At 53.7% G+C, this 11,086-nt stretch overlaps 1 protein-coding gene across 1 annotated transcript; it reads right to left on the reverse strand.

The window, feature by feature from the left end:
- Positions 1 to 2,117: 2,117 nt before the first annotated feature.
- Positions 2,118 to 5,407, reverse strand: EPOP (elongin BC and polycomb repressive complex 2 associated protein). The gene has a single exon (XM_036091657.2). It carries the CDS (start codon positions 4,925 to 4,927, stop codon positions 3,788 to 3,790), a length of 1,140 nt encoding a protein of 379 aa, XP_035947550.1. The 5' UTR covers positions 4,928 to 5,407; the 3' UTR covers positions 2,118 to 3,787.
- Positions 5,408 to 11,086: the final 5,679 nt, after the last annotated feature.

Here is an 11,086-nt window from a genome sequence, read left to right on the forward strand (position 1 = left end):
ACCACCCGGACATCACGGGGCTCCCTGCATTTTAAAGCTTCCTGAGGTCAGAGAAAGAAGAGGAGGCACAGAAGACAGAGCAGGGACTTCTTACAGGACAGAATAGGAGACCCTGGCGAACATCCAGCGGAGGTCATGAAGAGATACAGGGGTCAGGATGGCCAGGAGGCAACCATTGGATTTGTGTTTGGGGGGTCGCCGTGAGTGACCCTGGAAAGAGCCATTTCAGGGAGCAGAAGTCAAGCTGCAAAGATTTAAGAGGGAAGAAGCAGAGGGTGTGGGGGCAGCTCCCAGGAGGAGGGAGGTGATGGTGAGCAGGGCTGGACTAGGGTGAGGCAGGCGAGGGGCCTGGGGAACAAAATTTAAGGAGGCCCTCACTCTCACGGTCGCACGGGCGGTCCTGATGTGGAGGGGCAGACAACGGGCCCCAGAGCTGTTGAGAGGTAGGGGCCCGCAGACAGAGACCCTCTGAGACTAAAGGAAAGGAAAAAACCCAGTAAGAGAGACCCAGGTAGAAGCTAAGAAAGACCCTTGATCTCCACATCCCACCAAACCCAGGGTGGCCACTAGCAGAGCCTCAGAGGACGCAACGTCTGGGTGGGGAGAGGTAGAAGGAAGGACACACAGGGACAATCTGGGAACAGGGGCTGGAGATACCCACAGAGGTCGAAGGGCAGCTCCGAAGGGCGAGGAAACAGGACAGGAGGAAGGGAGAGCCTCCGGGGACCCTCCTGGGGAGACTGAGCTGCCCTCCCCGCCCCCTCAGTGAGTGTTGTGGGGGGCAGAGTCCTAGCATCCTTGGGGTCAGCCTGGAAAAAGCAAGGAGACCAAGTCTACCCCTTCACCAAGCTGCTCCAATTCAGGGAGACTTGCGGCCCCACGTCCAGAGGGGCAGCACCCCAGACCAACCCCACACACTGCAACACATGCTTCCTTTCCCCAGAAAATCTGGGCGGTTCCTTCTTTCAGGAACTCCATTTCTGGGGTGGGCTGAATGGTGGCACCCAAAAAGATCTGGCTGTGTCCTAACTCCCCTCCCTCTGGAACTTGTGAATGTGACCTTCTCTGCAACAAGGGTCTTTGCAGGTGTAACTACATGCAAAGTTGTCAAGATGAAATCATGCTGGATTATGTGGGTGGGCCCTAAATCCATTAAGTGTCCTTATAAGAGACGGAAGAGGGGAGGGCCACGTGTAGACCGAGGCAGACAGGAGTGATGCGACCACAACCCAAGGAGCACCCGGAGCCTCCAGGAGCTGGAAGAGGCAGGGAGGGGATTCTCCCCTAGAGCCTTCAGAGAGAGCATGGCCCTCCTGACACCTTAATTTTGGACTTCTGGCCTCCGGAACTGTGAGAGAAAAGATTTCCGTTGTTTTAAGGCACCAAGTTTGTGGTAAATTGTTACGGCAGGCAGGAAAACAGATACAGTCCCCTGTTGTGCTGAATGACTAGAAAGCTTCTAGATAAGCCCCCAGCCCCGAGGTTCTCCAAATTAAACCAGTCAGCAAGCAAGGGGAGTTCCCGGTCTGGCCAAAAGGTGTGTTTTTTAACTCACCGCCCAGCCTCCTTCCAGGCTCAGGTTTAATGCTTAATGCTTTCATTTAAGGAGGAAGGAGGGAAGACAAAATGAACTGCATCACATCCCACTGCTCAGAGAAGTAGAGTCGGCAAAGGGTATCCTACCACCCACCTTTCTCCTTCTCCCAGAGCGCGCACCACCCCGCCCAGGCTGGTCGAAAGGGCCAAAGCTGCCCCGAACCACATGACTAAAAGCAGGGAGCTTTTTAAAAACAGGAGCCTGCCTTTCTGAATTTCTCCTTACACACAGGACCCCCTCTTCACAGCAAGTCTCTTCCCACCCCTCACATCTGCCTTCTTCCTCTGCCTTTGCCATTCTTGGGGGGCAAAATAAGCGGAATACCCCTGAAGCACGGGAGTGGGAGGCGCTCTCCTTGCCCTCCCCCCTCCTCCCCACAACACAGCTGGAGGGGGGGAGGGGAGGTCAGCAGGGTTCATAAAGGCCAGATGTTGAGGAGAAAGAGAGCAAAGCTCAACCCACGCCCACCCACCCCACCCCCACCCTCGCCCCCATCGGAGAAAAAAATGGAAAGAGACAGTTTTTAAAACAAACAAAACTTTTGTGGCGCAAAACAGTTTTTCTCAAGAATCTGCTCTATGCAAACAATAACAACTTTTTACAAAGCATTTTCACAGAAAAGGAGACAAGTCCTTCCCCAGCAACAAACGTGGGAACTGTTTCTCCCTCACCCCGTTTTTAGGGGAAAAGGGGGTTCTATTCACTAGTGTGGGCAGAAGGGTCACTGGGTCCCTCATTTGTCGGGCAGATCTACCACTCCCAGGTTCCCCTCACACCTAAACTTGGAGTCTCCCTAAGAGCTAAGCTCCCCTGATCTCACCTGCGTGAAGGGGAAAGCGATTCCACCCCTCTCTGACTCTGGGGGATCCTCTCAGCTGCCGGGTGTGGTCCAGGCCTACCTCTCCCCTCCCCCCTGGAAAACAGAACCTCTGACCTCAAAACTAATCCCCTGGCCCAGCCCCCATCGGATCCATCAGGTCCCTGACAACTCCCGAAATGCCTGAAGTTAGGGGAGGAAGCTGAAGATACCACAGCCCAGCTCCCATTCAAACCCAAACTTTGCCCCTTCAAGCCCCGCGGGACCCTTGAGGTTAGGGCAAGAACCCTGTAATTTGCCCCCTCTATAAGGAGCGGCTAGCCTCCTCTCTAGCTTTTGAGGGGACTGCGTTTGGGTGTCCAAAGAATGGACCCAGGCCTGCCCTCTACCTCCACCCCCTCCCATCCATAAATCGGTGGAGAGGACCTCGAAAGGCAACTTGTTTGGTCTGATTTTATTGATTTCTTCCACCTTCCATTACTTTCCCTGGGACAGTCTCTGGCCCTTTCCCCCAGGCAAAGTCTGCGCTTTGGGAGAGGAGGAGGTCCCTTCGCCCTGCCCCTCCTAATAGGAGAAGCAAACTGGGGAGGGGGTTGATGGATCCAGGGGGAGGTCCTCTTTCACCAGTCAGACCTTATAAACTGAAAGCAAACAGGAAAAATTGAAGAGAGAAACTCCAAAACGGGACAAAAGGGAAAGGCTCGCGGCTGAGACTGAAGATCTCGCCAATTAGGGGTCACCTGCCTTGGTGGGGGGAAAGGGGACTTAGGAAAAGAACAGGGAGGGGGTGATCCCCCCCTTGCCCAAGCTGCCCCCTCCCCCATGAAGGCTCCCTTGGGGCTTGGAGTGCTGGGGAAGGCCTGAGGGGAGTGAAGGGTTAAAGGCCTGGATGGTGGGGGTGGGGGATGCCCCCAGGGAGCTGCCAATCACCTCCCCACCCCCACCACAGCCCCCTCATCCCCCTGGCTCGCCCACAGAAACAACCGGTTTGTCCATCACCAAGGTCTCTCTCCCTCTTTTTTTTTTTTTTCCTTGTCTTTGAGCGGTAGCCTCCTTTGCTCCCCCTGGGGTGAAGGCCCTGCCCCCAGAGATCCGAGATGGAAGAGGAGAGGGATTGGAATCTATGTCATTAAGCCTTTTTCCGTTAAGCCTTCTCCTGACTCCAGCCCTTGGTTCGGCTCCAAAGGATGAGGGGGAGGGGGTGTCACCCCAACCAGTTAGGTGCTTGAAGATCACTGTCATTTGAGGTCCCTCTGACCGCAGCCCGTAAAACGTAAAGGGAACAGGCAAATGTGAGAAATGAGGCCCTGTCCTCGAGCCCGAAGTTTGGCCGTGGCCCCAACTTTTCCCCCTTGGCAGAAGAGGTGTCATGCTCAAAGTTCCTCCAAGTTGATCCCCCAGAATTTGAGGCCTGGGGGCTCAGGGACAGCAGGACCCCCTATCTGCCACCTCCACAGCGGGTGAGCAGGCGGGGGCTTTGAGTCTCCCTGGAGGCGAAGCGAGGATGCCGGCCCTAAGTCTCCGTCCTCCCCCACCACCAGGGCCGGGGGGCAGGGGAAGGCGTCGAGGAGGCTGAAGGTGCTCGTGGTGGGGAGCGTCGGTGCAGGGCGGCGGGGCTGTGCGCTGCGATGGGGGGGCGGCGGCCGCCGGCGTTTCTTGGCGGTTCCCCGGGCGGGCCCTTTTGCTGGCGGCCGCTCGGGCCCCCGGCGCAAACTCGGAGTGTCGAGAGCGAAGCCCTTCGCATAACACCAAAGTTTCGACCGGCGGATCAGACGATCGAAATGTTCCTGGCGGAGATCGCCGGGCGCGGCTGGAGCTCCGCTGGCCGTCGAGGGGCTAACGGCTGGTGCCTCGGGGGCGGCCTGCGGGGGGTTTCCATCGACTGCGGCCGTCTGGCCCGCCGCGGGCGGCTCGGGCGCGGCCCCGGGACCCGCGGGCTCGGTGGAGAGGCCCGCAGGTGGCGGCGGAGGCCGGGAACTGGGCTCCTGATGGGGGCTGGCGGCGGGGCCCGGCTGGGAGTCGAGACCCGAGGCGGGCCGAGGCGGAGCCGAGGCGGAGCTGGTCGGAGATTCCCGAGGGCGCAGGGGCGCCGGGCAGCGGCCGGGAGGTAAGCCGGAGCGAGAGCCGAAGTGCGGGAAACTGCCTCCGCCCTCTTCCTCCTCGCCACGGCCCCGGCACACTGCGGCGTCGGCATCCTGACCGGCCGGGGAATTCGGATCGCTGGACCGCCCGGCTGGTCCCGCGAGGTGCTTCAGGCCATCCGCGGCCCAGCCGCCGGTGCACAGGGGGGCGCGAGGGCCCAACAGCACTGGGGCCCGCGGCGCCAGCTCCCCAGGCCCCAGGCCCAGAGAGGACGCCCGAGGTTTGGCAAGGGCGCAGAAGGCAAGGGCACGCAGGCACAGCGGAGAGAACTCCTGGGTCCCCCGACGCGGCTTCCGGGGTGTCGGGGAGCAGGGCGACCCTCGCGGGGACGCCGGCACTGCGAGGCGGGGAGCGGGGCACAGAGTTTCCATGGAACCGTCCGGGGGGGTGCCCACTGCGGGGGCCCTGGTCCCAGCGGCGGTGTGCGCTGGCTGCCCGAAGAGCCCACGGGCGAGGGGAACATCGCCCCCCCTCGACGGGGAGGTCTCTGCTCACGGGCGCCCCCGGCCCGCAACCCTGGGCCGCCGAGCTCTGGCTCCCTCCTCGATCTCGTCACGCGGCCCTCCCGGCGGCCGGACTCCTGGGTCCCTGCGAGTCCCGGCGCGGTCGGCCGCCCTTCCTGCCGCCGCGTTCCCTGCGCAGCCCCGGCGGGAGCCCCTCTCGAGTAGCCCAGGGCGCAGAGGCTGGGGAAACAAAGCGGCCGGCGGCCGCGGGAGGCGGGAAGGACCCCGGGCCCGGCACCCGGTGCCCGGGCCCAGGCGGCGGGGAGGGCGCCTTCCGCCCGCTCGGCTTCTTTCTTCCCCGCTGGCTCCCGGAGACCGCGTTATAGAGAACTGCCCCCTCGCTGCCCCAATACCAGCGCCGGGGCCGCGAGCCCGCCGCTGATTGGGCAGCACGGCCTGTGACGTTAGGCCGGACCCCACCCCTCCGGCGGCACCGCCCCCGTCCCCATTCCGCACACAGACACACACACGTGGACCCGGCGCGGCGGCGGCTGGGAGGGAGGAAAAGAGGGAACGGGTGCGGGTGGGATCGCGAGGGGCGAAACGCGCCGCTGCACGTGGCCTGGTGGCGTCCGGCTATTGGGTTGTCGCAAAACAAGTCGTTTTTCCCTTAGCAGTCACGGTTTTCACATCTGTAAAATGGGAATGTTCCTGACCACTCTCTTGGGGCTGCGTGAATAAACAGATGAATCACAAAAACAGTGTTGAGGGAAAAGATGACATGAGGCAATGGTTGTTGACAAGCTTTGCACGGCAGGGACTCTTGCGGGCAGAGAATGTTTCCTACCTCTCTGTTCTGGTGCCCTAGGACAGTACCTGGCCCACACGGGATTCAAAAAATGTTGAAAAGTAGTTGGGAATTAAGTGTGTGCAAGATGAACAAAGAAAAAAATAAATTCGGAGCCGGGGGTTGGAGAGTATTATTACACCCATGGAAGACGATAAGTAGACTTGTTTCCATTTCTCTAATGCAGTTTCCAATGGCCCCTTGACCAAATTCCTAGGGGCCGGCTCTTCAGTCCCCTTAAATACCAAGACGCTGCCCTCTGAAGCTGAGCCGCCAAAATGGGCTGAGGAGTCCAGAGGAGGGGACAACCAGATCGTCTTATCTTTCCCAAGGAGAGTGAAGCAAAGAAAAAGTGAAACCCCCCCAAAAAAATCCTGATAATGAAGGACCACCTCCCCACAGCACATACTGTCCCCCTTAACTTTCTTTAGTTTCTGTGTAGCTTACTGTTATATGAAAGTCTGTGAATGTATTTATTCTTTATTGTCTGTTTCTGATTAGTCTGAAAGGAGCTTATGAGAACTTTGTCTTAATCACTACTGCATCCCTACGGCCTAAAACAGTACCCAGACATAATAGGTGCTCAATAAATATTTGTGAGTGAATGAATGAATCCCTGGAATATTTCTCTCTTGATAAAAATCAGGATATTGGAATATGGCTGCTTCCTATCCCCAGAGATATAAAGAGATTGGTATGATAGCGTGGAGTAAGAATGTAGAAGTTGGGGAGAGTATCACAGAGAGAATATCTCATTCTGGGGCCGGAGTAAGACAGGGTTTCTGTAAGGGGGCAAATAATGTAGCTTGCATCCCTGCCCTCCTGGCAGTGACAACAGAATTGTTTTTCTACACGTCATGAAATCATATTTGGGAGGAAAGGGATCAGGAAGGTCTGCCTCCCCACCTCCCTTCTGCAGAGGCCACAGACAAAGGCCCTGGGGTGGAGCCAGGGTTTGAGGCACTAGAGAGTATGGTGTTCTATTGCTCCAAACACTCACCCCCTAGCATCTTCTGTAGAAGTCTTCAGGGCAGTTATCATGAGGGGAGATCCTGGGGTCCTGCCAGGTCTACACTTCAGGGTTCCTGAGTGCTCCAAAAGCCTCGGCTCCCCTCCCCACCTTCTGCAACTCCCTTCCCCCTGCCACACACAGGAGGAAAGTTCTGGAAGGATGATGATCTTTGCAGCTGTCTCTTCTGGGGGACAATGCTGAGAACTCTTACACTGAGACAGCAGTGACAGACTTCTTTGGCTTGTGGGGCAGAGGGCATTTGCTTCAACCCCACTGTACTCCAGCCTCTTTGCCACTGAGATGCAGGGGGCGGGAGCTTGGTCCCCACCTACAGGAACCTGAAATGGGAAACTCCTCTTATCCCCTACAGTCTCACTCATATTTGCATTCCTGTGCCTAGCACAGTGTTGACATAAGGAGAGAACACTCAAGATATTCTTCAGTATGAATAAATGAATGAATCTTACCTAACCATGCAGATCAATGGCCTCCTCTTTCTCCCACTTCAGATCTGAGTTTAGGGGCTTTATTGGAGATCATTACTGTTGGGAGTCCTGCCCTGGAGAAGGAATTCCCTCCACCTCCACTTTCCCTTCTTCCCCTTCCCTTAATCAGGCACCCCAGAATACAGCCCAGATGGGAACCCCACCACCCCCTCCCGTTGTGGGCATGGCAGCACCTTACCAACAGTAGGGGTTAGTGTGAGTAACTCTCCAGCTGAAAGGACCTGAAGTCATCAAACCTCCATTTTCAGAGGGCTTGGACTGGGGGTTCCTGCTTTGCAACCCAGGGCAGGTCACCTAGGTACTCTGCGTCTCAGTGTCCCTCTCAGTGAAAAGGGGACAACAGTAGCTTCTTCACAACAGTCAGGAGGGTGGAAACACGATGTGAGCAGGCTGGCCCAGTTGTTGCAATTCCCATTGCCTACGGTAGAGGACACTCGACCCCGTCCTCAGCAGGCAAGATGAGGAGGCAACACCGTTCTCAGGAGCCCCTCTTCCCCATAAGGAGCAAAAGAGGGACAAGGCTGGATGCCGGGTCCCATCTGACACCTCCGGAATAAGGGATAGGAAGGGCCTAGAGAGACCTGGAAGCCAGCCCTCCCCACCTCCGTGGCCCATCTGAGTCTCACCCAAAGGCCCCTGTTCAAGCATTTGGGAGCAACACCTGCTCAGTTGTCCTTTTCCCTGGAAGGAGGCATAGCAGAGAAGTGGCCCCAGAGTTCCAGCCCAGTACGGTCACTTCTAGAGCACTGACTGCATTCCAGTCTCTGTCTAGGAACTTTGTGTTATGTAATTCCCGTAACAATTCTAGGAGATAGGCACTATTTTTTTTTTTTATTTTACATACCATACATAACCCATTTTAAGCACCCAAGTCAATGATTGTTATTAAATTTACAGGGTTACACAACCATCACCAGAATCCAATTCGAGAACATTTCCTAAGAAATCCCTCATCTCCACTTGCAGTAACTCCCCATTCCCACCCCCGGTAGTGGGTGACTAATCTGCTTTCTATCCGTATAGATCTGCCTTTTCTGGACATTTCATAGAAATGGAATCATAGCATATGCGGTCTTTGCATCCTACTTCTTCACGAAAGCATAATGTTTTGGACGTTTATCCATGCTATCGCACGTCCATTCCTTTTTCTCACTGAGTAGTATCCCACGGTGTGGACATACCATATTTTGTGTAGCAAATCACATTTGGGTTTCCACTTCTCAGTTTTCATGAATAGTACTGTATGGATACCGGCATACAAGTCTTTGTGAGGACATAGATTTTCATGTTAAGAGTGGAATTGCCAGGTCATATGGTAAATTTATGTTAACTTTTTAAGAAACTGCCAAACTGTTTTCCAAACTGGTCACACCATTTTACTTTGCTGTTAATATCCATGTTATAAGTAAAGAAAGTAAGGGACAGAGATTTTAAGTGACTTTCCCAAGGTCACACTGCTAGCCGGTGTCAGAGCCACAACTCAAGCCCAAGACCACGCTCCTAACCACAAGTCTACCCCCACGACAACGAATCTATGAGGGGACCCATTTCTTGGCCCACCGCAATGTAGCCACCACCATTTATGCCCATCTTACTTCCAGGATGCCCTAAGTCAGACTCTGTTCCCACCCAGCAGGGCTGCACACCCCCCCCCCCCAGCCACAAGGACTCTTTGCTCTACCTCCTCTGCGAATGTGTATCCATGATTAATAGCTGAAGTTCTGGACTCAGATGGTCTGTTCATATTCCTGACTCATCATTTTACCAGCTGTGTAATTCGGGGGGCAAGTTACTTAACCTCTGCTTTAGTTTCTTCATCTGTAAAATAGAAATAGCATCTTCCTCATGCAATTTAAAAAATGCTTTTATTATGGAAATTTTCAAACCCATACAAAATAAACAGAGGAGTACAATAAACCTCCATGTACCCAACATCCGGCTTCAACACTTATCAGCCCATAGCCAATCTTGTTTCATCCTTACTCCCACCCGCTTCCTCCCCTACTCCCATTTTTAAAAAATCAACTTTACTGAGGTATGATTTACATACAATAAATGCACATTTTAAGTGCACACTTCAAAGAGTTTTCATGAATGAATGTAACCACCACAATTAAGGTATAGAACATAATCTGTATTATCTTGAAGCAAATCCCAGACATCATACAGTTTCTTTCCTAAATATTTCAGTACATATTTCTACAACATGAGGACTCTTTATTTTTTTAAGATTTTATTTATTTATTTGAGAGAGAGAGAGCACAAGCAGGGGGAATGGAAGAGGGAGAGGGAGAAGCAGGCTCCCCACTGAGCAGGGAGCCCCATGTGGGACTCGATCCCTGGACCCTGGTATCATGACCCCAGGACCCTGGTATCATGACTCGAGCCAAAGGCAGACGCTTAACCAACTAAGCCACCCAGGTGCCCCAGGGCTCTTTAGAAATAAACATAACCCCAATGCTATTATCACACCTAAAGAGAATTAATGTTCACCCTTTAACATCATCAAATAACCAGCCAGTGTTCAAATTTCTAATTATCTTATAATATTTTTTCTTTATAATTTGGCTTATTTGAATTAGGATCCAAAGAAGGATTTCAAGGGGATAATATGTCTCTTACCTCTCTTTTAATCTAGAAATTCCTCCTTTAACTAAGACTCGTCCTCGTTAGTATAGTGGTGAGTATCCCCGCCTGTCCTTTAACTCTTTTTATTTTCTCCTTACAGTTCATTCATTGAAGATCCTAGACCGTCATCTAGAATTCCCATGGTCTGGAACTTACTGATTGCATCCCCATTGTGTCATTCAATCAAGCAACGTTTATTCAACAATATTTACTACACATCTACTATGTACAGGATTGCCAAATATAGCACAAAAAATACAGAACATACTTAAGACTAGAAAAATTATTCTCAACAATTCAAACTTAACCAGACATCCTGTGTGCCTATCATCTGGTAACCCTATCAGTGTGCCTGTCCAGTGCTGGAGACATAGCAGTGAGCAAGACAGACAACCCCCTGCCCTCAGAGAGCTTGCATTCTAGTAAACTAGGGGAAGCCAGGGAACATACGAGGAGATAGTACTCCTCCTGGGGATTCTGAGGATTAAATGAGAAACCCCTAAATTTAATGCCTGGTCCATTAGAAGCCCTTGACAAATGTGAGTATTCTTGGCAATAGTCTAGCCTTTCCCCCTTCTGTTTCTTCCCTTTTCCCCACCCCTGCTCCACATCCCCCTGGGAATTATTCCAGGCTTGTCCTCCTCCCGCTCTACTTCCTCCACATATCTATAGTTAGTTCATTCCTCTATTCACCCCACAGTCACTGGGCACCCCCCACCCTTGAAGCAAGCCCCAGACAAGGCCCTGGGTACTCAGAGATGATGGGGACACAGCTGGTGGGGGGAGATGGACATTCTAGGCTAATTTGAGAAGGAGCAACAGAGGGATGACCATGGTTCTTGCAACATTAATGTCAGGGTAACCATACGGAAAGGAAGTCTTTTCAGAGAAGGAGATCTCCCACTTAGGTTCTAAAGGATGAACAGGAATACCAAAGGAAGCATGAGAGAAGAATTCCAACTGAGGAAACAGTATGGGCAAGGAACAGAGAAAAGCAAGTGCCTGCCCCATGCGCTGCCAACCAGCAGCCATCAACATCTCTTTCTCCTGTTAAGTAGAGGGGGCGCCCTGGCGTTGGTCCCGGCACATCCGCC

This window comes from Halichoerus grypus, chromosome 2 (assembly GCF_964656455.1).
Source record: "Halichoerus grypus chromosome 2, mHalGry1.hap1.1, whole genome shotgun sequence".
NCBI lineage: Eukaryota > Metazoa > Chordata > Mammalia > Carnivora > Phocidae > Halichoerus > Halichoerus grypus.

Coding starts and splice junctions, on each gene's coding strand:
- EPOP (XM_036091657.2), bottom strand. CDS start 4,927: ATGGAAACTCTGTGCCCCGCTCCCCGCCTCGCAGTGCCGGCGTCCCCG.